Genomic DNA, 26,779 nt, shown 5'->3' on the forward strand with positions numbered 1-26,779 from the left:
AATAAGGCCTGAGCTCTGCTGCCACTGCTGTAACTTGGAGCAAGCCCCTGCTGGGGTTAACCCGCATCTCTCCATCATACAAAGCATTTGGCAGGCTCCATTTTTCATGCCTGCATCTGAGCACATCCCAGAGTACTCGCTGCGATGAGCGCTTTCCCAGGGACGGGCTCAGCTGATTTGCAAGCATCCAGGTGGGTGCAGCTGGCTCAGCCATTGCTGTGAGCACCCCAAAGTCATGTTTGTGCTCAATGGCCTGCCCACATGTAGTCACGTCAGGTTCTGAGGCATCTGTTGGCATGGCCCCAAGGCATCCAGATCACCACAGGTCTGCAGTCAGCACATGGGTTCCTGATGAATGGGAGCTAAAAACAGAAATGGAGCACTGTGCTGTCTTGTGTTCACCTAGCGCTTTGCAAACACCAGCTAATTAATCACCAGGCACCTGAGCAGGGTGAATAAAGCCACTGGCACCCTTTAATGGAGAGCAGAATCTGGTCTTCCAGCCTGGAGTGCCAAGTAAATGCTCGCCCATCAGTGTTCATAGTGCACCCATTGTCATGGTATTGGAGCACAGACCGTCTGGAGGGGCTGTTTCCAAGGGGTCTGTTCTCATGAGCTGTGCCGTAACTTCCCGCTTCCTGCTCCAAGTAGCTTAGGGCTAACTTCCCTTCTCCCTGCATGCAGGAATCTCCAGGAGGGAAGGCTGGAGCTGGCATCTGCCCTGTGACTAGGAGAAGGAAGTTTCATTGTGTTGCAGTAACATGTAGGGATCAGGTCCCCTTGTGATGGTGCTACATGCACAAGGTCAGAGGCAGTCCTGTCCCTGAGCAGCTTTCAGACGAGGAATTCTGTCCTTACTGTGTCTCATGTTTCCGAGACCTGCCCTGCACTTTTCCTGTTTGAAAGGCAGGGTTCAGGTGCCTGAGGTCGGAGCCCCATTCACCTGCCTGCAGACGTGTTTAGAAAGCATGTTCCAGACACCCTGCCCTCTCAAACGCTCAGAGAAGAGCCCAGCCGCTGTTTACCATGGGCCCTGGCATGGGGCAGCCCCCGTAATCTCCAGTCCCCAGGCAGGAGCCTCCCCTCAGCATCTGCACGTGTGAGAGGCGATAGGGCAGAGGTCTGCTGCTGCTGATAAAGCCCTGTGCCTGCTGGGATCTTGGGCACTTGTTTTGGAGGTAGAGCTCACTGTGCATCTGTGCAGACCCCAAGCACGGAGATGGGGGCTTCCCTTTCACCAATAGGGATGCCAGGCCTGCTGCACCTATGGAAAGTGAGTACTCGGGCAGCCTCTAAAGGCAGTGGGGGACTCTTGCAACTCAATTCCTAGGGCAAGGATAGCTGGAAGGCTGTTTACCTATCCTGTCTGGCGTGTGTGTCTGTCGGAACTGGTAGCATGGGATCAGGGCCCCGTGGTGCTGGGCACCTGTGTGTGCACATGGTGAGACAGCCCCTGCCCCAGAGAGCTTGCAGACCAAACAGACGAGAGACACAGGATGAATCATTGTACAGATGGGGGACTTGGCCAAGGTCACACAGGGAGTCAGTGGCAGAGCCAGGAACTGAGCTGAGCCCCTTGTTTCCAGGCTGGAGAGTTAGTAGCAAGACCATCCCTGCTCCCCACGCCAGCGTATTCTGAGCTGATATAGCTGAGGGGGGAGGGAGATTGGCTGCCAGTTTTCTTTTTTAACGGTAAACAGCAGCGGCCAAGTTGTCATCTTTCCTGCCCACCTAAAGCACTGGGTCAGGCGCACTGGGTGGGGTTTCCATGCAGGCTCCATTTGCCTTTGCTGATGAACTGGGGGCTGTGCTGCCTTTGGAGCCAAGCTAGCAGCAACTTCCCTTCACTAGGTGCAGGTGTTGCTCTCAGGGTCCTAGCACAGCTCCCCTTGCCAGTGCAAGGGGGGATCTTTTCTAAGAGCTGTGCTGCAGGCAACCTCCCTCGGGGCCTTCTTCCCTTGATGGCTTAGAGCAGTGGTTCTCAACTAGGGGTCCGGGCTCCCGGGGCACTGCAAGCAGGTTACAGGGGGTCTACCAAGCATGGCTGGCATTAGACTCGCTAGGGCCCAGGGCAGAAAGCCAAAGCCCTGCCACACAGGACTGCAGCTCGGGGCTCCGAGCCCCCCACCTGGGGCTGAAGCCGAAGCCTGAGGAACTTAGCTTTGCGATGCCCCCTGTGGCATAGGGCCCTGGGCAACTGCCCAGCTTGCTACCCCTTAACGCCAGCCTTGGCTTTAATACGCAGAAAAAGCGTTGTTGTGGCACAGCTGGGCGGTGGAGTTTTTACGGCATATTGGGAGGAGGCTCAGAAAGGAAAACGTTGAGAACTGCTGGCTTAGAGAGCTCGTCACACGCACAGCAGCCGGGACAGCATGAAGCCCCCGCGTGTTTCAGCCACAGCGCAGCACCTGCCTCTCCCGCAGTTTCAGCACAGTGATCAGCCACAGCTGTACAGATTCTAACAGACGCGTCTCTGCTCAGGCCTTTGCCCACTGCATCCAGGCAGAGCGGGTGCGAATTAGCCCTGCTGAAGCAGGGCTAGAAAAAATGAGGGGGAACAGATTGTAGAAATTAGAAGCTGCTCACAAGCAACATTTAAAAGCCTTCCCCTGGGCACAGAATGAATCTCTTCGGAAGGAACCGGATTTGGGTCTGGAGCACTGTCGGTGGGTGCTGGAACCCAGCCCCTCTCCTCAATGCTGGGAGCCATGTGCAGTGTCTGGGATAGATGAGGCTGGGTGCACCATACGTGCCCTTTGCTGGAGAGGCTGCCCCCATTCTCTGAGCTGCACCAGGCAGGCCCAGAATTTGTCCCTGGTTTTTACCAGCAAGTGGAATCTGTCACATACCTTCTGTGCACTGGGTTTTTCTGGTGTGTTCTCTGCACATCCCCATCTGCGCAGACTCAGCTACATTTATTTGCTGTCATGGTTCAGGAAGAAAGTGCATTAGGAGAGTAAGAGGTAAAAAATCAAGCAGTCACGTTGCTGCTATGTCTCTCTAACCAGCTGTAAGCCCTGGCAGGTTGTAATAAGAGGTGTAATGCATGAACAGCAAGCTCTAGAGGTTTGTCTTAAATCAGAACCTAAAAATAGCATTCCCCACTCAGGAGGCTCAAAGAGCGGGGGCTTCTGCTAGCCTCAAGAGGGAGTGACAGGTGTCACTGGGGTGTGCCTGGTCCATGCTGACAGGAGCTGCAGCCATGTTAACTCTTTCATAGCCTTGGCTCCCCAGTCTGCAGCTCCCTGGCCAGACACCGTGGGATGCTGTTCCATTGACACCTCTGCTGGTGCTGGCTGCCCGGCTGTTGATCAAGGGCGATCGTGAATTTGTGAATAATAGGACAGACTCTTAATCCTGCTTCTCAGAAAACCCATTCGTGTCAAATGGGTGTAGTCTGGGAACAAATTTGCTCAGAGCAGCAGGATTTACGCCCTTATCAAAGGGATTTGATGCCTGCGGTGTGGGCTGTTCCCTGCTTGTGGCACCCTCCCTCTCTGTGTCCCCAAAGATGCTCTGGCTGCAGCTGCCAGCCAAGAGGGACCCACCCACAGGGGGAGCTGAGGAGCATTTCTAATCCTCAGCCACAGCAGCTGTTTAAGATCCTAAATGGCTAACCAGAGCTCTAGCTAACCCGGGCTCTGAGTGCGCCGTACATTGATGAATGGCAGGCTGGAAAGCAGTCGCCAAGAGCTGGGGTGCGTTATTTGCGTTATTGTGCTTGTCTGTGTCGTTATTTGTGGTCGCAAGTGACTACACATATACGACTGAGGTGACAAACTAGAGGTGGTTCCTGAGAATTTGGCCCCAAAATGAAATATTTGAAATATGGTTTCCTCTCTCACATCCCTGCCAGGGTCTGTGTTCCAAGAGAGAGGGCGCACGGTGGAGTGGGAGTCATGGGTCCTGAGCTCTGTTCCTGGCTCTTTGACTGAGCCGCTGTGAGACCTGGAGCAAATCACTTCATCTCTCTATCTTTGATCTTCCCCCTGTAACCCGGGACAGTTGGGAAGGTTTATCCCTGATCCCTATAGGACTTGTGGTCTGCCTTAATCCTTGACCTATGTGCTGGCTGTTAAATGGTTCCTGGAGCCCTAAGGATTAATGGAATCCCTTTGTAGTTGAGAACAATGTGGTCAATGGATGATCTGGGGCTCTGGGTCTTCTCTTGTGTTGGTGAGTACACAGAATCCTTAGGGCTAGCCTGGCTCATGCACTCCAGAGGGTCTCTAGTAGCTAGTTGGGTTTTATTTGGCACAGTCCTCAGCAAGCTGGGTCAGCTAGCAGCCTCCCTCGGTCTCTGTGCCAGTCCCTCCCCCCCGGCTTGCTGCCTCTGGTTCTGAAGCTGTGAGAGAGGAATTAAGCTGATGCCACATGTCTCTCTGATTGTGAAGGGGAGCGTGCTGGGGGCCAGAAAAGTGCTGCTGATGGCAGTGATCCTTTGCTTGCTGTGGAACTTCAGACAGGCCACAGCGGTCATGCCCCAGTCCAGCCAGCCTCACTGCCTTACGCTAGTGTCTGGGCTAGTTCAAAATACCATTTCCCATTAAAATGGTTAAACTGGGAGCATTTAAGGGGAATGAAAAGGCATCCCAGCTGGCATAAACGCCAGGGCTGCAGATGTGGGGCTAGAAAGTTTCAGATACAGAAGGTGCCTAACAAATGGCGGGAAAGGTAACGAAAGCAGCAAAATAAAATGTTTGGAGGTTGAGAAAAGCTTCAGCCCCCCTTTCACCCTAAATGATTTTCCATAGTTGGGGAAGTGCAATATGAATACATTGTACAGCAGTAAAAAAGGAGGACCTGTGGCACCTTAGAGACTAACCAATTTATTTGAGCATAAGCTTTCATGAGCTGCAGCTCACTTCATCGGATGCATTCAGTGGAAAATACAGTGAGGAGATTTATAACACCCATTTTTTCATGTTCTGTATGTATATAAATCTCCTCACTGTAATTTCCACTGAATGCATCGGATGCAGTGAGCTGTAGCTCATGAAAGCTTATGCTCAAATAAATTGGTTAGTCTCTAAGGTGCCGCAAGTACTCCTTTTCTTTTTGCGAATACAGACTAACACTGCTGCTACTCTGAAACCTGTCATTGTACAGCAGTGTTAATGCCATTTCTTCCTGGGCCCGTTAGCATGGGTGCTGCATGCCAGGTCGTGATCACAATGCTGGGTTTGGACCAAAGAGGTTGGTGTCAGGCCCCTGTACTAGGGAACCTGATGAGGGAGCGAAGCAGCCTCTCAGCGCTGTTTACAGGGGGAGGGAGTGGACACTCGGGAGGCCAAAGTAAAGCAAAGGGACCCACTGCGGGCTTAGAAACATGGGAAGAAAATAGCATCCTGAGGGCGGTGCAGCTACAACATCTGGGAAGCTCTGTCCGGACGGCAGACATGCCACTCGGAAAGGCAGTGCATTGGACAGCAGTGGAATGCCAGTGGGGGAGAAGCTTTTGGGGTGATATGGCAGCCACGTAAGACAATGCTCTTTGTTTGGCGCTGCCTGTGCAGAGGCACTGAGAGCCAGGAGGTGGCGGTGGGGGTTTGTCTGTGCTGGGTAGTTTCATTGCCTTAGAACAGGCCGTAAAAGCTGCCAAAGCGCGTAGTGTAGACAAGGGCTGACCTGTTTCACACTCTGTCAGCTGGCTGTGTGTAGCCCTGGGGGACCATAGAGGGCAAGCCAGGACCTGACAGCCCATATCTCCCAGGAGTGCTAGACAGCATGTGTTCTAAGGTGATGCAGCTTCTCAACATAAGCAGCCCGGTGGGAAAGGACTCAGTTGTTGATCTGGGCACCTTGATTTCAGCAAGGCAGGGAGGGCCCATGCAGAAGAGCATGATGAGGTCAGAGAGCAGGTGGGATGGATTTATGGAGAAGATTAGAAATGCTACTTGTGTCTAATTTGGCTAAATGACCACAGGAACTATGGCTACGTTAGCCTTCACCTCCCCCCAAACCCAAGGAGGGAGCAATAGGCCAATGCTGCCAGCATGTTCACCACGCTGTAGATCTGCTTTGAGCAGAGTTACACAGCACAGCCCCCCACTAGCAGAGGCGCTGTGCTGTGAGACGCAGTGCTGGAGATCTGGAGGGCAGAGGCTGATAGACCCAGCCGAAGGGATCTGCGATAACTGGCCAGGTGGTGAAGGCGGTGAACACAGGGAGAGGATTGATTTAGGGGGAAGCTAGGAGCACTGGATGGAAATGAAGAAAGGGCTGAACCTCAGAAACCATTTCCCTCTGTAGCCATCTATTTGATGGCAGAGTCATACCCCAGGGAAGCGGTGGAAGCCCCGGCTACTGGGACCACTTAATCCCAGTGTTAATTAGTATTCCAGTGAGTGGCAGGTGTCAGCTTCTTGGAGCAGGGGCCTTCTCTGTCTGTTTTCTGTACAACACAGCTGCATGCCAGTGGCAAACCATACTGCAAGGGATGAAGCCCATGCTAATGTGCTGGAGGGAAGTGTCTTGCACTGGTCTCCAGGGAGTGGACAGGAGTCCTTCCTACCCCTGCTCCGTTTCTCACTCCAAGTCTCCGAACCTTTGGCTTTGTTTCACGTCATTAGGAAAGGAGGACTTGTGGCACCTTAGAGACTAACCAATTTATTAGAGCATAAGCTTTCGTGAGCTACAGCTCACTTCTTCAGATCTACAGAGCTGTAGCTCACGAAAGCTCATGCTCAAATAAATTGGTTAGTCTCTAAGGTGCCACAAGTACTCCTTTTCTTTTTGTCCTGACCTGGTTCCTCCAGGTTGACTCATGCCTGTGATGGGAGCAGCTTTACATCCTGTCTTGTGTCTGATTTAGCTGAGATAAAGCACGGCACATGCTGCTCCTGAGCCTCAGACATGTGGATTTGCAAGCAGATGTCAGCAGGACGCTGAGCAGGGGCCGCTAAGTACCTTGCTGATAGGAGCACATGGCTTTCCAAAGGAAGTGGAGGAGACAGGAGGTTGCATCCGATGAAGTGAGCTGTAGCTCACGAAAGCTTATGCTCAAATAAATTGGTTAGTCTCTAAGGTGCCACAAGTACTCCTTTTCTTGAAGCTGTAATGTTATCACAAGTGGTAAAGCTCAAGAGACAGACGTGCATTAGTGGATTAACTGGGTTGAATTGCTTTCAAGTTCTCCGCCTGAGAGCAGCCCAGGGAAACTTCACTCAGCAAAGCCCTATGATAGAGACGGCTCTGCTGCGTGTGCTTCCTTGCCAGCAAGGACTGCAGAGTCCTAGGATGTGTCTACACTGCTGCCTGGCCATGACTGCCCTGACTCGCAGACCCCGCAAGGGGGGAGCGTCTCCGAGCCCAGGCCCAGCCCAAATGCCTACACTGCTATTTTTAGCCCTGCAGCCTCAGCCTGAGTCAGCTGAGCTGGTCTCTGAGACTTGGTGCCGCAGGGTTTTTATAGCTGTGTAGACATACCCCGAGAGTTCAAGGCCAGAAGGGACACCCGGTCATCTAGGCTGAACTCCTGTATTTCACCAACACCCGCTCACTAACCCACCAACTTGTGAGACCGAAGTGTCACAGCCCACAGGAGACTAGACTGCTGTGTACCACAGGCAGCGAACAGGGAGGACCAAGGTGCCCCAGTGCTTGAGCCTTCCCCCTAAGTGGCAGGGAAATGATTAAATGAGGTACATCTACTTACACAGTAGAATCCTGGCAAGTGACCCACACCAACATGCTGCAGAGGAAAGGGAAACCCCCACAAGGTCACTGCCAGTCTGGCCTGGGGGAAAATTCCTTTGCAGCCCCACACATGGGGTCAGTGAGACCCTGAGAGTGTGAACTAGAACCAGCCAACCAAACACCAGATACAGAGAATACTGGGTGCCACGGTAGTCCACAGAGCCCTGGCCCACCCTGCCCAATGTCCCAGCTCTAGCTGTCACCATTGCTGATGCTCCAGAGGAAGGAGGCCAGCCCCCTCTCAGGGGACCCTTTCCTGACCCAGGCTGAAGCCCTGATCCTTGAGCTGTTAGGAACATAAGACAAACTGGAAGTGAGCCCCAGGGCTGCTGAGCCCTGCTGTCACGGAGTCCCTGGGCGATGCTCTGGAACTGCTCCCCATGAAGCCAGTCAGGACTCTGGGGTAGTCGCCTTTCTGTGAGCAGCCTGTCTGCAGGACACACAGCTCACACAGCTTCCACCTTCCTGGGTCTGACCTCGGAGCATTCAGCATCCTCTGCCCCTCCGTGCGCTTCCCCCCAGCGAGTCCACTCAGGTGGGGCTCCTGGGGAAGCCAGAGGGTCCTGCACCCCAACTCCGCAGTCAGACGTGACTCTCAGCCAGCCAGTAAAACAGAAGGTTTATTAGACGACAGGAACATGGTCTAACACAGAGCTTGCAGGTGCAGAGAACGGGACCCCTCAGCTGGGTCCATTTTGGGGGGCAGTGAGCCAGACAACCACGTCTGCACTTCACTCCATGTCCCAGCCAGCCCCAAACTGAAACTCCCTCCAGCCCCTCCTCCTCTGGGCTTTGTTCCTTTCCTGGGCCAGGAGGTCACCTGATTCCTTTGTTCTCCAACCCTTCAGCTCTCACCTTGCAGGAGGGGAAGGGCCCAGGCCATCAGTTGCCAGGAAACAGGGTGTCGGCCATTCTCTGTGTCCAGACTCCTGCACACACCGGCCCTCTAGGGCTCTGCAATGATCATACACCCTTATCCCACCACCTAGATACTTAAGAACTGCCTAGGGGAAACTGAGGCACCCCCATACTATTCAGAGGAAACATTAAGAAGAGACCCACTTCGTCACACCTGCCCCTTCCATCACACACAGACTTGTCAGACAATCATACTCATATGTTCGTCCAGCTGTCTCTTAAAACTAGTTGTTTGGCCCCACCACTCCTATTAGGAGGCTGTTCCAGAACCTCACCCTCTGATGGGGAGAAACCTCCTTCCAATTTCCAGTCTGAATTTCTGCCTGGCCAGTTTTTACCCATTTGTTCTTGTGCCAACATTGTCCTTGAGGACTCCTGGGAGAGTGGAGCCCACTTCATGTCTGCAGCCACTGCCTCTCGGGGGATTGGGATTAGCACACAGGCACCTGCACAACTCACCCTTTCCTGAGCCCCCATGTGAGTGTGGAGGCATCTGCCCATTCTGCTAGGTTGCAGGATAGTCTGGGGCTGTCACAGTGGGTTCCCGGATCCCGAGGCGGACAAGGCTGGGTGCAGTTTTGTGGGTCACTCGTCTGCTGGCAGGGGGGTGGAGGCCGAGAAATGGTGTCTGGGGAATATTTAACATCAGAAGAGATGTTTAAGTTGCAGTGGGTCCATTGCCACTGTCACTGTGGCTGGCTGGGGTCTCCGAAGATGCATCACAGAGATGCCGGGGGAAGGAGGAGGGGCTTAGCTAGATGGGTGAAAACTGTTATAATAATTGTACTGATTGAGATGGAATAAATGGGTTTATGGGATTAGTATAATTTAGTCACCATTCAACATCAAACAGTATTAAATGGTTTTAACACCTCTAGCCCATTTATTCCTTCTCAATTCCCAGAACAGAACCCTTGGTGCTGCCGCTGCTGGACTCGCTGGCAGCTCTGTTTGTGTTGGGGGGGATGCCAGTGGCAGGAGCTCTCTGCGTAGGCTCCAGCTGTGCTGCACGTCACTGGCTGTGAGGGGAAAAGCATAAAGGCCCGTTCAGAGTCGGAGCTCAAAGCGATGGCAAATCGCCTGGCTCTCAGCTCACAGTTGCCAACTCTGTCCACGTATCTATTCAGGGGACACCATCATAGGACCTAATCACATCAGCCGCACCATCAGGGCTTGTTCACCTGCACATCTACCAATGTGATCTATGCCATCATGGGCCAGCAATGCCCTTCTGCCATGTACATTGGCCAACCTGGACAGTCTCTACGTAAAAGACTAAATGGACACAAATCAGACGTCAAGAATGATAACATTCAAAAACCAGTCGGAGATCACTTCAACCTGCCTAGTCACTCGATTACAGACCTAAAAGTCGCATTATTACAACAAAAAAACTTCAAAACCAGACTCCAATGAGAGACTGCTGAATTGGAATTAATTTGCAAACTGGACACCATTAAATTAGGCTTGAATAAAGACTGGGAGTGGATGGGTCATTACACAAAGGAAAACTATTTCCCCTTGCTTATTCCCCCCCCCCACTGTTACTCTCACCTTCTTTCAGAGTAACAGCCATGTTAGTCTGTATTCGCAAAAAGAAAAGGAGTACTTGTGGCACCTTAGAGACTAACCAATTTATTTGAGCATAAGCTTTTGTGAGCTACAGCTCACTTCATCGGATGCATTCAGTGGAAAATACAGTGGGGAGATTTATATACACAGAGAACATGAAACAATGGGTGTTATCATACACACTGTAAGGACAGTGATCACTTAAGATGAGCTAATACCAGCAGGAGAGCAGGCTCATCTTAAATGATCACTCTTCTTACAGTGTGTATGATAACACCCATTGTTTCATGTTCTCTGTGTATATAAATCTCCCCACTGTATTTTCCACTGAATGCATCCGATGAAGTGAGCTGTAGCTCACAAAAGCTTATGCTCAAATAAATTGGTTAGTCTCTAAGGTGCCACAAGTACTCCTTTTCTTCTCACCTTCTTGTCAACTGTTGGAAATGGGCCATCCTGATTATCACTACAAAAGGTTTTTTCTTCTGATGATAATAGCTCACCTTAATTGATCACTCTCATTATAGTGTGTATGGCAACATCCATATTTTCATGTTCTCTGTGTGTATATATATATATATCTTCCTACTGTATTTTCCACTGCATGCATCTGATGAAGTGGGTTTTAGCCTATGAAGTGGGTTTTAGCCTACAAAAGCTTATGCTCAAAAAAATTTGTTAGTCTCTAAAGGTGCCACAAGTCCTCCTCGTTCTTTCTTCTCACAGAGCCGGGCTTGGCTAGCTGCTTGCTATGCTCTGGCCATTCCACTGCAGGTGGTGGAGGGGCCTGGGGAGCTCTGCAGCATCAAAGCACTGGGGTCACACAAGAAAACCCATGGGGATGCGCCAGCAAAACGGATCTGGGTGCAGAATTGCTTCCTAGAGAGTGGCCCTGGGAGCCATCTGGCAGATGCCAGCGCTTTCCCCAGCCCTGGGAAGCAGCACTGGGGTTTGCTTTTGGTGGATTCCTCAGGCACCTTTCTCTGGGGCTGCCAGCCTGGGAAGAGTGAGTGCGGTGCGTAGATGTGCTGGACGGCCGGGGGATCCCTGGCTCAGTTCACAGGCCTTGGGATCTCTTCTCTGCCATGTCCCTAGCCAGGTCATCTCCCTGGATCCTCTATGTGCACCTCTCCCCTCCCGCACAGGGAAGGTCCTCAGCAAATTGGAAGCTATAACAAGTATTCCGCTGCTGCTGTCCACCGATAAATATGACAGATGTGCACCATGCCATTGTTATTCAGCGTTTCCAGTGCAGTCCGGCAGACGGGGGGAGGAGGGAGCTTTGTGCTTGGTGCTGTACAAACATCCAGAAGTGACAGTCCCTGCCCCAAGTCGTGTACAGTCCAGCAGACAAGGAGAGTGGGGTCACAAGTGTCGTACACGTGCCTATCCTTTAGTGTGTCAGGAGCAGTGATCGCTACGCGCTACCTGCCTAGCTCAGTGGCTGAGGCAACGTTGCTGAAGCAGCCTCCAGTGTTCCTAGCAGCTGGGGCTGAACTCACGTTGCTGGGTGTTTGCCTGGAAAACATTATCTGCTCAGAGCTCCAAAGGCAGCAGCGAGCTCCCTGGGCTGATATAAGTGTGTCTGTGTTTCATGGAACAAGGTGGAGTTACTAATAACCTCCCTTCCTTTATCAGCCTTGTGCAGAGCTGCCTGGGCGGGACTGAAGAGGAGGAGATGAGAGTAGGACTCCGTCACTGTCCAGTGTCCTGAGCAGTGAGCTGGGACATCCATCCTCTGATCACGGGCCTGGAAACCCAGCCTGAGCCCAGGCTTAGGGACTTGCACAGTCACTCACGTATGATTTGTTAACTACAGGAAGTTTCTAGCCTTTCTGTTTGCAGAGAGCTTCAGTAGTGCCCAAGAGCAGCAGTTACTGCAGGGGACTAGGTGCCAGGGCTGAGGTTGCCCCATTGGCTCTTCCAGCTGCTCACTGCGGGCTTTGGGCAGATACTTGGGCCTGTGTTTCAAAAGTGGCTCCCAATTTGGGTGAATCCCACAGAGGCTGGTTCAGTGAATGCAAAGTGAGTCTGAACCGAGAGCGTAATGTGTGTGTTGCATTGGGCTGGACTGCTTGGAAGAGCCCAGCGCTCGGGACTGGAAGGGAAAGCCAAGTGCAGGGGAGGGACAAGGGTGAGAGTAAATCGTCAGCAGAAAGCAGGTAGAATAAGAGTAGTGTCAAGTGCTCCTCTCTGGCCGTTCATCCTGGGCGTTGCGAAGCCCTTGGCAAAGTCTGGGTCTGATCCTTCTCCCATCAAGTCTCTCTTGTCGTTGCGTTCAGTGGGCAATGCCATGCCCAGCATCTCATGGGATCAGGGCCTGTATACGCATGATCCCCTGGAACACAGTGCGTCTGGGGAGGATTCGGTACCTGTTTCAGAGTGCAAGTGCTGCAGGACAGGGAGTCAGGAAGAATATCTCCTCCTACTGGACTACACTGTCCCGGAAAACTGCCCGGGAGACGGAAAGGGACAGAGCCTCCGTCCAAACAGTTTGAAGACAGAAAAATACAAATGGCTTCTCTGTGTATGGAGACAGTGAGTGGGTGTGTGTGTGCGGCCGTGCAAGCACTTGTGTAAGTGGCAAGCGAACATCCTAAGATGTGTCTGTGTGTGCAGGGCTGGTGGCAGACACACCCTTCTGAGCTCCTCTCGACCTGCCTGCCCTTATTTTAAGAATGATGCAGAAGGTCCTTTTGTTGGAAATTAGCCCTGTTGTGTCATCCCCTTGGTACTTTTTCAATGGCTTAGTTCATCTGCTCTGGCCTCTGACATGGTGACTCACCGACGTAGCAGAGAGTCGCCATGAAAAGACACCCAGAAGTGACAGACAGACGCACTGTGGCACCAAGAAGACAGTAGAGTCACAGATCTGTTTCCTGTGCCACTCACATCCAAGCTGAGCTGTCCTCTCTTCTCAGGCTGTCCGCGTTGTCTGGCTGCTGCTGTCTGACATCCTAGGATGCGATATGCATCCCTGAGACATGCATGAGGGTTGTGGGGAGAAAAGCCACAGTTTGCCTGGCTCCCCCAGGCCTCAGCCTGGTCTGCAGGGCCCTGTCCCCCAGCAGTTGGGGGCCACAAGCACACCGTAGCCTCCCTCCCTGGTGGCATGTGTTGCCCATTGAACGCTAGGCTCCTTGGCATGTCTTCTGAGCTCATCCTCTCTGCTGTTCTCAGGAGGGCACCTGCAGCTCCGACCCATGCCCTGGCCTGGGCAGCAGTCAGCTGCTTTCTGGAGGAGGCTCAGTAGTAAATATCCCAACTGACAGAATAATGGAGAGAAAATGAACCAATTCCATTAGTGTCTGGCGAGCCCTGCAGGGCCCATGCTGGAGCGAGGAGGGAGCCTGTATTTTTAGCCAGAATGCAGTGTAACTCACTGGCTTGCACAAAGCTGGGGAGTAGCTAGCAAAGGAGGGGGAGAGGGGAGACCAGGTTCGGGTTTCAGTTCAAGTGCTGGACTATGGCAGTTCGACAGGGCAGGTCCGGTCTAGATGCGGCTGTGAGTATTCAACATGCCTCTCCTTTGTGCACCAGGCGAGCTCTGCTTTGCTTTTCTGTTTGCTTTCTAGCTGCATTCCTGGCCACCTCCCTGTTCTGCTCTGTGCTGGGGCTTTGGCAGCCATGGGCTGTTGGAGCCCGTGGAGTTATCTCATTTTAATCTTTGCAGCGCTATGTGTGAGTTATGGACAGGGAAGCTGTACTGTGCTCTGCTCTTCCAAGGGGATTTCTCTGCAAGGTCTCTGGGCAGTGGCTGAAATGCCCACACCAAGCTGAGGTGCTGCCCTTCCGTGGCTCCTGACTGAGCAAAGGAGGCTTCTAGCAGGATTCAGAGCTGGAAAATCCCTCTGCATTGAGGCTGCAACATAAAATGCTCAGCTCTGCCCTGTTGTGAATCGTGGGCTCTCCAGCTCAGCACCCTGAGCTCAGCGTGCAAACTGTGCACTGCTGAGCATGGCACAGGGACATCTCTGGCTGCAGGTCCTGTCTATCACAGTAGATAAACCTGATTGAGCAGAAGGCATCTCAGTGCCACGCGATGCCTTCCTCGTTACTCTGCACCATAAACAACGGGTCGGTCCCTGGAGTTGGGTCTTCCTCGGAAGGCTGGAGGGAGCCAGCAGGCAGGGGGGTTCACACAGACTGTACACGCTCGCCTGGCATGAGGAGGCTGCTCTGCTGTGATCAGAAACCGCAGCACGGCCTCCAGCACCTCTTCCCTGTAATGCAAAGTATGCTAACACCAGGAGCCTTGTTAGCCAGTGCTGGGTCCAGTGGCTCCCGCAAGAAATGTGGCTGAGGATCTTGCTGCACATCCTTTTGGGGCTGAATGGTAGCAAGGACTGGGTGAGCCTGGTGGGCTGGATGCTACTGGGGGCAGCCAGTGCTGCTTTGACGGGACCTCCGCCCAAGTAGTAATCAGACTCTTGTTTCTCTGGTGCATGGGATTGGATCAATAGCCGGGGCTTGGCTGCATTTCCCTGGAGCGGGAGCAGAGAGGTCAGTCAGTACTGGGTTATCGGACCAAGAGGCTGCAGTTGGAGTGGAGAGAGAGCTGGGTGATGTCCTCACTCTACTGAGCGAACCCACAACTACTGCAGAGAGAGAAGAGGAGAGCCTCAGGCCCAGACACTGCTTCAGCCTGCAGCCATGGTACCACTGGCTTGTGTAGCAGCACCCAACACTGTGCATTGTGCGTTCCAGAAGGAACCGTCCCTGCCCTGAGGGCCTTGCAGTCTCAGGGTAGCACCCAACGGAGCTCATGGGCCGGGCTGAGTTGGGCCAGGCCCCTGAAGGAAGCAGCACTGGTGATTATATGCCACCTCTTGCTGGGTCAGAACAGAGCAGTGCCCCGTCTGGCATGAGGGGTGTTATGCTGCAGAAGCAGCTGCCTTTCCACTGAGTGGGCCTGCCCACTTGCCAGACATATTCCAGGGCACCTTGTGAAAGATGACTCTAGGGGTCAGATTGCTAAGAGCTCAGACTCAGTGTGCCATGCTTACCTGAATATCTGGCCCTAGGTGTGTTAACTCTGGTGTCCTGGGCAAATCCCAGCCTGGGTCATCACCTACTGCCACTCAGTGTTTGCCCCATAGTTTCAGCTGGATTCACTGTTCTTTACTTCCTATCCCAAGTTGTTGCATAGTGTTACTTAAACAGGGGCTGCATCACCCCAGAGGTGGCTGCATTTCAGTGGTGGCTGGATTCCTAGTTCCTGTTTGTGAAATGTTGTGTGATCCTTCAGGGTGCAAGGCGCCCAGTAAATGTGTGTTACCGTCATTACTTCCATTGATTTAGTACAGGTTTCAGAGTAGCAGCCGTGTTAGTCCGTATCCGCAAAAAGAACAGGAGTACTTGTGGCACCTTAGAGACTAACAAATGTATTAGAGCATAAGCTTTCATGGGCTACAGCTCACTTCATCGGATGCATAGCGCTGCGACACTGTGATCCCTTCTAGACCCATTTGAAGGTTTTTCTTCAGATAGCAGAGTTGGTTTTATTATAATTGTAGTTTAACCCACACCAGTTGTTGTAGTTTCTGAGCCAAGAGACCCGGCTCTTTCCAAGTCACTTCTCACATCCTTTGAGCATCTCCGCCCCGTCTCGCTTTGCTCTGCTGCTAACAAGTCATGATTTGCTTTGAAAATGTTACCGAACCGTGGCTGGGGCCTGCCAACTCTGGCAATAGGTGCTCGTCCGTAGAGAAAGGATGGCCGTGAGCCTACAGCTCTGGACTGGAACACTGGAGATCTGGGTTTCTGGCTCTGCCATAGATTGCCTGTGTGATTCTGGGCAAATCTCTCTAGGCCTGGTCCCCGTATGCGACAGAAGGGTGGTTATCTTTCCACCCGGCCTGTCACGGTTCCTCCCCCACTCTGAACTCTAGGGTACAGATGTGGGGACCTGCATGAAAAAACCTCCTAAGCTTATCTTTACCAGCTTAGGTCAAAACTTCCCCAAGGTACAAAATATTACTCCCGTTATCCTTGGACTGGCCGCTACCACCACCAAACTAATACTGGTTACTGGGGAAGAGCTGTTTGGACGCGTCCTTCCCCCCAAAATACTTCCCAAAACCTTGCACCCCACTTCCTGGACAAGGTTTGGTAAAAAGCCTCACCAATTTGCTTAGGTGACTACAGACCCAGACCCTTGGATCTTAAGAACAATGAACAATCCTCCCAACACTTGCACCCCCCCTTTCCTGGGAAATGTTGGATAAAAAGCCTCACCAATTTGCATAGGTGACCACAGACCCAAACCCTTGGATCTGAGAACAATGAAAAAGCATTCAGTGTTTTACAAGAAGACTTTTAATAAAAAATAGAAGTAAATAGAAATAAAGAAATCCCCCCTGTAAAATCAGGATGGTAGATATCTTACAGGGTAATTAGATTCAAAAACATAGAGAACCCCTCTAGGCAAAACCTTAAGTTACAAAAAAGATACACAGACAGAAATAATTATTCTATTCAGCACAATTCTTTTCTCAGCCATTTAAAGAAATCATAATCTAACACATACCTAGCTAGATTACTTACTAAAAGTTCTAAGACTCCATTCCTGTTCTGTCCCTGGCCAAGACGACTACAGACAGACACAGACCCTTTGTTTCTCTCCCTCCTCCCAGCTTTTGAAAGTATCTTGTCTCCTCATTGGTCATTTTGGTCAGGTGCCAGCGAGGTTACCTTTAGCTTCTTAACCCTTTACAGGTGAGAGGAGCTTTCCCCTGGCCAGGAGGGATTTCAAAGGGGTTTACCCTTCCCTTTATATTTATGACACGGCCAGTCTGGCCTGTCTACAGCATAAGCTCTTTAGGGCAGGGACTGTCTCACTGTGTATCTGTGCAGAGCCCAGACCCCTGGGTGCTGCCATAATACGCACCCTAATGCACACAGGCAGTTCTAGTATTGAGGGAAGCCGCCAAGTGTGGTCTGGGGATGGGATAAGCCAAGGGTTTGACCTGCTAACCAGCTCTCTTGTCTTTCCCTCATGTTAGCTAATACACCTCTCTTCCAAATGCTGACACGGCAGCAAGCCGCAGCCCCATGTGTGCACTCCTAGGGGGTTCTGGTCAGAGGCTCGGGGTCTGCATCAGTGTGCGAAGCGCTTCTCCCTGCCCTGTGCTCTGTTGCCTCCTGCTTTATGACCCGTGACCATATTAGCATCACCCTGCACAGGAAGTGCAAGGTTAATAATAGCCCAAGTGTCTCAGTTAGCCATGTCTCACCAGGGGCTCTGCCTGCTTTGCTTCCTGAGGGGCACTACGTTGCTGCTCAGGCTGGGGGCCAAGGCCAGAGGCTGCATCCCAGACAAGCACACAGAGCTGGGAGAGGGCCCCGCAGAGCCAAGCAGGACCAATAGCGGCTGGAAATGGTTCTGGATAAACTGGTGAGATTTCTGGTGTGGAGAAGGAGGGCTCCGTAGCAAGCTTGGGTTCATTGTAGATTCGCGGCACTTTTATTTCAAGGGATTTTTAATTGATTTCCATGCCAAGAATGGAGAAATAGGTCATGTCCCGCCCACACTGACTTTTCCTGGCCAGGGGAACAGGACCCTGGGCCAGACAGATGTGCCCAGCTGTGGGCAGGGCTATGGCTGGGTTATAAACTCTGTAGCTGTGGAAAGCCTGGCTGTGTGACTACCTTCTCCATCTCTCCCCAGCTGCTTTGTGTCAGGCCAGCCTTGGGAGCCTCACCCAGGAAGTGGCCAGGGACCACGTCCCTCATGGTGCCCCATCATCCATTCCCTCCCCTCCTGGTCCCAGTGCAGCCGCCACTGCTGGGAGGTGCAGCCCCGAGCAAGCTGCTGGAGCTCCGCTATCTGGTGCTGGTTCTTTAACTCCCTCACACCAAGATTGTGATGATGGTGGATTGTTTTCACTGCAGTAGCACCCCAGGCCCTCTTTCTGCTACATGCACAAACACACTGGGCGTGACAGAGCTCTCCTCCCATCCCTTCCATTGACCTGATGCAATCCCCGCCCAGCACAGCAAGGGGGAGCCTGCCCTGCTGGCAGGGGCCGGGAGGGGAAGCTGGTGCTGGGACAGGCACAGTGGAGGGTTTGAATGGGGCATTGCATGCATGTTGTTGCAGCACTGAGAGCCCTGCTCCCTTTTCTTGCACATCCAGTGGCCGGCTCAGGGCTTTCAGCGCCGGTAAGAGCCAGGCGGGGTGAGAGCACTGGGGAAGGAAGCCGTTTCCCTTGTGTTCCTGAGCTGGGTCTGCATATAAATGGCAGCTTTGCTGCACGGCATTTCAGAGACAGCTCCTTCTGCTTCAGCACAGACCCCCCAGCCAGGCTCCAGCACTGAAAAGGCCGCCTGCTAGCGACAGTTCCCTGTGCTGGTGTGGGACGGGGACAGCAGGAATTGGGGGGATGGGGTGATTGAGCCCACTGTTGTTGCAAGGTCCCTGCTAGGTCCCCTGGAGCTGGCTGGTGCCACTTGTTCCCTACAGCATGTGCCCAGTGCTAGGAATGACTCATGCCCCTAGCCCTGCAATGGGCACCCTGGGCTGGTTGGAGCCAGGGTATATGCTGACTCATGTGCTCTCTTTTCTCTCCCAGGCCGATGCTGCAACCAGCTTTCTGAGGGCTGCGAGATCCGGGAACCTGGACAAAGCCTTGGAACACCTGAGGAATGGGGTAGATATTAACACCTGCAATCAGGTAGGTTAAGGTCACTAGGATTCTGGTACCAGCCCCTGAGGTCCTATAATAATGTGCCCTCTTAGCCCATGTATGACCGCCCCAGAGTGGGGGTGTTTGCTGGGTAGCAAGGGGAGCGAACTGGTAGGCAGGGAGCGTGGCTGGCGGCTCCCCTGAAGGGTGTGAGGAGTTGAGGCCGCTGGGTGGGCGCAGAGTGCTTGTCACAGGATAGAGGGCAGATCAGCAGTGGCGGGTGCAGTCTGTGGGCCTGGAGGCCCTTCCTCAAGGCCTTTTATGGACCTCCCCCACCCCCAGCATTTGGTCCCCTGGCTCTCAGCAGCAGTAGATGAAGGTGGAGAGGGGTGTTACCAGAATGCCAGGCCCTTAGGGCTCCCTGGAGGTGCTGGGCTGGCGGAGCCGCTCACACTGCCAGGCCCGGCTCCTCTGTCCAGGCAGTGAGAGCTGCAGTCTCCAGAGGGATTGTCAACAACAGCTGGGCATCTGCCAAAGAGCAGGGCCAGGGCTGAGCAGGGGGAGGGGGAGGGGGAGGGGGCGGGATGGCCCAGGCTGCAGTGGGTGCTCTCAGAGGAGGCTGGGCTAGAGGGGGGTGAGCTCTGACGCACAGACTCTGCTGTATGTACGCCTGCTTCGTGCTGAGCCCCAGAGCCGCCCCGTTCATGCTCACCACTCCCGTTGGTCCAGCCACTGCGGCTACGGGAGCAGGGGCCTGTAGCAGGTTGCCCCTGACAGCGGCTGGAGGGTGCATGTACAGCGCTGCTGTGCCCTGGCTCCAGCGAGCCCCTGGGAGCACATCAAAGGCCATGCTCTGCTCCCAGTGACCCTGGGGGAACGCCATTGACTGCAGGGGGTAATTCTTGTCACTGAGAGCCCAGCCCAGCCTCAGCCCAGCCCCAGCTCTCTGTAACAGAGTTTGCTCCTAAGGGGGAGCAGGCATCTGCTGTCTCTCCCGGCTTGGAGAGAACTCCTCCGCTCCCAGCGTCCGGCTCTGGGCTGGGCCCCTGCAGCACCTTTGCTGACCGGCATCCAGCAAGTGCAGGGGCGGTATGTGGCCACTGGAAGGTTAGAGGAAGCATCGCTGTGGGCAGAGGAAGGCGAAAGTTGTAATGTCTCTGTCGCAGCTGGATGAGCCACTGTTCTCTTCGGACTGTCAGACACATACACAGCTCATGCAAATGTACACGCTCCCGGCAGTTGTGTGTTTGTGTGTGGTGCTAGGGAGGTGTGTGTGCGCTGTGTGCGTGGCGCTGCGTGTGTATGTGTGTGCGCTGTGTGAATGGTGCTCTGTGTGTGTGGGTGTGTATGGCGCTGCGTGTGTGTGTATGTGTAGCGCTGGGTGTGCGGTGCTGTGTGTGTTTGTGTGTATGGCGCTGGGTGTGCTGTGTGGGTGTGTGTTTGGCACTGTGTGTGTGTGTGTGTGTAGCGCTGGGTGTGCGGTGCTGTGTGTGTGTGTGTATGGTGCTGCGTGTGTGTGTGCTGTGTGTGTTTGTGCGTGTGGCGCTGTGGGTGTGTGTATGTGTAGCGCTGGGTGTGCGGTGCTGTGTGTGTTTGTGTGTATGGCGCTGGGTGTGCGGTGCTGTGTGTGTTTGTGTGTATGGCGCTGGGTGTGCTGTGTGGGTGTGTGTTTGGCACTGTGTGTGTGTGTGTGTGTAGCGCTGGGTGTGCGGTGCTGTGTGTGTGTGTGTATGGTGCTGCGTGTGTGTGTGCTGTGTGTGTTTGTGCGTGTGGCGCTGTGGGTGTGTGTGTGTGTAGCGCTGGGTGTGCGGTGCTGTGTGTGTTTGTGTGTATGGTGCTGCGTGTGTGGTGCTGTGTGTGTTTGTGCGTGTGGCGCTGTGGGTGTGTGTATGTGTAGCGCTGGGTGTGTGGTGCTGTGTGTGTTTGTGTGTGTGGCGCTGTGGGTGTGTGTGTGTGTAGCGCTGGGTGTGCGGTGCTGTGTGTGTTTGTGTGTATGGTGCTGCGTGTGTGGTGCTGTGTGTGTTTGTGCGTGTGGCGCTGTGGGTGTGTGTATGTGTAGCGCTGGGTGTGCGGTGCTGTGTGTGTTTGTGTGTTTGGCACTGTGTGTGTGTGTGTGTGTAGCGCTGGGTGTGCGGTGCTGTGTGTGTTTGTGTGTATGGTGCTGCGTGTGTGGTGCTGTGTGTGTTTGTGCGTGTGGCGCTGTGGGTGTGTGTATGTGTAGCGCTGGGTGTGCGGTGCTGTGTGTGTGTGTATGGTGCTGCGTGTGTGTGTGCTGTGTGTGTTTGTGCGTGTGGCGCTGTGGGTGTGTGTATGTGTAGCGCTGGGTGTGCGGTGCTGTGTGTGTTTGTGTGTTTGGCACTGTGTGTGTGTGTGTGTGTAGCGCTGGGTGTGCGGTGCTGTGTGTGTTTGTGTGTATGGTGCTGCGTGTGTGGTGCTGTGTGTGTTTGCGTGGGGGGTGGGGCTGTCTGGGTTCAGCAGAGTCCACGGTGCCCTCACATGGGGTTTCGGGATCCTGCCATGCAGTCACCTGGTTGCAGCTTCTTCAGCTGGGCCGAGGTCTGGGGCTCTGGCTGCTCCCATGTGCCTGTCCCTGCCACGGGCCCCAGCTGTGCCTGAGACCTGTCCCTGTGGCTGCTGTTTGAAGGCAGCTGCCAGGCGGTCCTGCTCAGCGCTTGTCTGATCCAGTGCCCTGCACGGGAGGCTGCTGCAGTGTGTCTGGTAGCCAGAGTCCAGGGTGGTGCTGGCTTGACAGCAGCCAATGATCACAGGAGCCCAAACCAATTCAGGGAATATAAGGAACCGGGGGGGGGGGGGGGAGCAGGGGAGGCAGATTCTCACTGGGAAAGTGCTAAAAGGCTGGGGGCAGGGGCAGAAGGAGGTGAGAGCAATGTGCTCTCAAGCCAACAGTATCTGGAGGGAGCCCCACTCGTGTCCCAGTCCCAGGGGAGTTTCCTAAGCCAGCAAAGAGAAGGCCAGAAACCAGGCTCCTTGGTGGTAATGGCTGTATCCTGGCTGATGAAGGGGCCAGGCTGGAACTGTGAGTCACGTTCTTTTCCTATGCGTTCTGGAGCTCTCCCCCAGTGCAGCACAGTGTCGCTGGATGCAAAGGGAAGCTGGGATCTGTTAGTTCTGCCTGCTCTGTGCTCAGCTTTGGGCATCCCCAAGGCTGGGGGGTAGCAGGTGAGAGTGAGCTGAGGGGGCTGTGGCTACTTCCAAGGTGTGAGAAGTCATGAATAGAGGGTGACTTGAACCATGCTGCTACTTCACCTTTGAGAATAACTGAAAGCTCCTGAGGAGACCTGAGAATGTGCCCAGCCCCACCGCTTTATTCCCAGAGAGAAGGAATGCTGGAGTCTGGAGGAGGCTGTGCAGAGAGCAGAGCTCGCGCGGCTGGTTCTGGACGGCCCTTTCCTAGCACGGTGGGGGATGCAGGTTCCCATCAGCCAGAGTCTCCGTTCAGCGATGTGCAGGGAGCCCTGCCAAGCCTGCTGCTGGTGAGATGCTGTAGTGCCTGGACTGGGAGGACCTGGGAGCGTGTGACTGCGGCAGTCAGGAGCCTCCGTCAGTGATGTCTTCAAACTGGTTCCTGTTTGCTTTGTGCCATCTTGCTGTGGTTAGATGGCACCTTTGGGTTTCCCTCCTGGGGAATATCAGACCTGTGGGAAAGGTCCAACCTCACATGTCCTGTATATAATAAAGGGGATATATGTGGTCAGACCTATCCCACAGGCCCTGTATTCTTACACAAAAGCAGAGACCTTAACATGCCATCTGATCTTCATCCCCATCCTTCTGATTCCATCATCATCGTCGGCACCAGTACCAGCATCTTCACTGTGCATCTCCTTCCTCCACGTGTCTGTCCGATTCCTGGACACTTCACTGCCCTCGCTTTCAGTTCAAGACCTGAGAACAGGCAAAGCCCGTTGCTGCCAGCTTCCTGGTCAATAGGAGCTAGCATTACCTGCTGCCCTCCTGCCATCTGGGCTGTCCAGGTGTGCAGCCAGGTCAATCTCCTAATCTGTAACCTCGCCCAGGCCCTGTACCTCGCTCCCTGCGGAGAGCAAAGCCCCATCTTTCATGTTTTCGGAATGGTTGAGTGTACTGTGCATGCAGCCACTGGCCAGAGTATTTCTGGGCAGCGTTCTCAGCAGTTAGGTGTGGGAACAGGATGCCTTTCCGATTAGGTCACTGCATAGGCTCTGGTCCTCCAGATTGGTTTGGGTCAAATGCTCGAACAGACTGCGTTGTTCTCGAGGCTTGAATACAGCCTCATCACTCTGGGGCCGGAGAATAATGATTTTTCACAGGTTTCCCAGCATCTGAGAGGATATAAACTGGCCATCGGGAAGTTTAGACAAAGGTTTCTAACCATCAGAGGAGTGAAGTTCTGGAATAGCCTTCCAAGGGAAGCAGTGGGGGCAAAAGACCTATCTGGCTTCAAGATTAAGCTCGATAAGTTTATGGAGGAGATGGTATGATGGGATAACATGATTCTGGCAATTAATTGATCTTTAAATATTCATGGTAAATAGGCCCAATGGCCTGTGATGGGATGTTAGATGGGGTGGGATCTGAGTTACTACAGAGAATTCTTTCCTGGATATCTGGCTGGTGAATCTTGCCCACATGCTCAGGGTTCACCTGATCACCATATTTGGGGTCGGGAAGGAATTTTCCTCCAGGGCAGATTGGAAGAGGCCCTGGGGGTTTTTCGCCTTCCTCTGTAGCATGGGGCACGGGTCACTTGCTGGAGGATTCTCTGCACCTTGAAGTCTTAAAACCATGATTTGAGGACTTCAATAGCTCAGACATAGGTGAGAGGATTATCGCAGGAGTGGGTGGGTGAGATTCTGTGGCCTGCGTTGTGCAGGAGGTCAGACTAGATGATCATAATGGTCCCTTCTGACCTCGATATCTATGACTCTATGAATCTATATTTACTGACCCTGAACGTGACAGGATGTGTGTGTTACAGAGAGAGAATCTGAGTGTGTTTATCGCCATGTGTGTGTGTTACAGAGTGCCTATGTGTCTATGTTCATGTGTCTGGTATGCAATCATTCCACAAAGTGTGTCTATAGCCATGTGCTGTGTGGGTGTGTGTGTTAGTTAGTTACAGAGTGAATGTGTCTATGGCCATGTGTGTGTTACAGAACCTGCTTTCACTGCACAATATCCGTCTCTCCATTTCAGCTTGTTTTCTAGGAGCTTTGTGTCCTCCCAGGCTAGGTGCATTTCCGCTTGGCATGATGCCTCCTCCCTCATGGGATCTGAAAGTCTTTTGAGTCAATTTTCAGCAGATGTGTGTGGATTTGTAGGTTTTACTCTGGTACGATTGGGGCTGTCTCCAGAGATCAACAGAAGAATATTTTACAAGGAATAAATTCATCTCTTGGCTCTGGTACTTTGCAAGGGGCTTTTCTAGCAGGAGATAGAAGGAAAGACTCTGTAGTAAAATTACTCAACCATGAGGGGTTTTTTAAGTTGAATGTTAGTGTTGAGTGTTTCCCGGAAGCTGGATGGAGCTGGAACCCCAGGGATGCTGCTGGGAGCCCTTCCTTGTGTCTCCCACGCAAGCCGGATTTCAGTGGAGACAAATCAATGCCCTAAAGTGACCTTTTACTGCTTTAGAGAAGCACCAGTAGACAGCCAGCACGTGTGATGCACCAGGCAGGAGTGTGTCCCCACAGGGGATGCTCACAGCTCAGATGGTCTCCACACACCCAGCTGCAGGAACAAGGAAGCACCCACGTGCGGGAGGCATTCTCTGGGGGCAGAAGTCCCGGTTGAAACGGCCTAGGAGGGTTTAAGCCCCTCCCTACCCGCCACCCCAGCCCTGTTGGTCACCCCTGGGATACTGAACTGGGCACCAGAAATAAGAGCAGAAGCTGCCTCAGTGGCCTCTCGGGTGCTGACTGTGCTGACAGCTGGATGTGGTGAAATGCTAGCTGCATACCGAGGCTGTGTGTAGGAGAGATGCCAAACCAAGCACTAGTAGAAATGTCCATGGGGGGTTTGTTTTATTGATGACACAGTTTCCTGGAGTGTGTGCAGCTTAACAGCTGCACAGTCTCCTCCTGACCCTGCACTCCTCACTACCAGTGAAGACAATGGAAGCTGTAGCTGAGTGAGAGCAGCATGCTTGGGCCCTCCCTGTGCAGCTTGCAAAGCAAGGAAGAAACCAGCAGCTTGTTTGGGTTTTGGCCTCTCCTTGCAGAGTTTGCAGCCCCAGTAGTGCAGCGCTGCGGGGAGGTGGGGTGGGGGTGCATGGGAACCACAAGGCAAGGTTGGCTCGAAATGGGCTCAGCTGAGTGAAGGGCAGAACAAACTGTATCAAAGGGGAAGGTGAATGAGCTGCACATCGTGTCGGGCGCTGCAGGGTAACAGAGACGTGTAAAAGTCATTTGCCATTGGACATAGGCCTCTGCAACTAGTTCTTCTGCTGATAAAAAAATGACCTAATATTTGCACCTAATGTTTCGTACAGTAACTTCAGTGAAAAATGTTCCCCTGGGGCATTTCCTCTAATACCTGGTGGGTTTTGTGTGCCTGTGTCTGGAGCCAAGGTTAAAGGCAGCTGCTGTTTCTGGTACGATCGGTGGCCCAGACAGAGTGCCAAGATACATTTTAAGTTTTTATTTAAATGATGCTGAATGTTAAGGCTTCTGCAGACTTGTCCTACCCGGCTGGTCCGATGCAGCTCAGTCCTGATGTGCAGCCCCCGGCTAGCCGAGCTGTGGGCCCGTGCCACCCACCTTCGCTCTGCCAATGCACTGTAACGCTGACCTGCAACACCTAATGCTGGGTCCTTTTCAGCAGCGGCAGGAGGTCATTCCCCGTTGTGTGCTGTGGGGACTGAGCTGAGCCCATTGTATTAATGTCATTGTGCCAGGGTGGGAATTTGCCAGGACCGCCGAAGTGAGCAGATAAGCCCTGGGCAGGGAGAGCTGCATTGTGGCAGAGTCGTTCTCTTTCTCACAGAGCTGCTGATGGCTCTCACAGAGCTGCTGATGGCGTTCATTGAGCCCCCTCACGGTGCCCACGGCTCCCAAGTAAGCTCCAGCACCATGCACTAAGTCAGCCTTTGTCACGGAGTCCCTGGGCGATGCTCTGGAACTGCTCCCTACGGAGCCAGGCAGGACTCTGGGGAAGTCTCCTTTCTGGGAGCAGACTGACTGCAGGACACACAGCTCACACAGCTTCCACCTTCCTGGGTCTGACCTCGGAGCCTTCAGCCTCCTCTGCCCCTCCATGTGCTTCCCACAGCGAGTCCGCCCAGGCGGGCTCCTGGGGCAGCCAGAGGGTCCTGCCCCCCAACTCTGCAGTCAGATGTGACTCTTAGCCAGCCAGAAAAACAGGTTTATTAGATGACAGGAACATGGTCTAACACAGAGCTTGTAGGTACAGAGAACAGGACCGCTCAGCCGGGTCCGTTTTGGAGGGCAATGAGCCAGAAAACCACGTCTGCACTTCACTCCTCGTCCCCAGCCAGCCCCCAACTGACTCACTCTCCGCCCCCCTCCTCCTCTGGGCTTTTTCCCTTTCCCCAGGCCAGGAGGTCACCGGATTCCTTTGTTCTCCAACCCTTTAGCTCTCACCTTGCAGGGGGGAAGGGCCCAGGCCATCAGTTGCCAGGAGACAGAGTGTCGGCCATTTAAGTACACTGGCCCTTTGCTCTGCAACAATTACACGCCCTTATTCCACCACCTAGAGACTTAAGAAATGCATAGGGGAAACTGAGGCACCCATACGGTGTTCAGAGGAAACATTAAGAACAGTCCCACTTCGTCACAGCCTTCATCCTCCAGTGCAAGGTGCAGGGAGAAGACTGCATCAGCAGCTGCTGTGTGGTGCCTCGGCATCGGGCTCTGACAGCAGGGCAAACACTCCCACTGCTTCCCCAGCAGGTACCTGCTGCAGCATCAGCCCTTGGCCTGCCTTGTAAAGACACCTGCTGGGAA

General features: G+C 53.4%; 1 protein-coding gene across 10 annotated transcripts in view; it reads left to right on the forward strand.

Moving 5' to 3' along the window:
* ANK1 (ankyrin 1) overlaps nucleotides 1–26,779 on the forward strand; it is a 115,877-nt gene that overhangs the window by 43,965 nt on the left and 45,133 nt on the right. For 8 of the 10 annotated variants that reach the window (XM_073325379.1, XM_073325377.1, XM_073325378.1 and 5 more), the window contains exon 2: nucleotides 18,762–18,863. In XM_073325379.1, coding sequence (XP_073181480.1) covers nucleotides 18,762–18,863 — 102 coding nt within the window. Of the gene's footprint in view, nucleotides 1–1,138; nucleotides 1,274–17,478; nucleotides 17,585–18,761; nucleotides 18,864–26,779 lie in introns of those variants that run through there. The other 2 variants (XM_073325372.1, XM_073325376.1) reach the window with 2 other exon arrangements.

Source organism: Lepidochelys kempii, chromosome 26 (genome assembly GCF_965140265.1).
Source record: "Lepidochelys kempii isolate rLepKem1 chromosome 26, rLepKem1.hap2, whole genome shotgun sequence".
Lineage (NCBI taxonomy): Eukaryota > Metazoa > Chordata > Testudines > Cheloniidae > Lepidochelys > Lepidochelys kempii.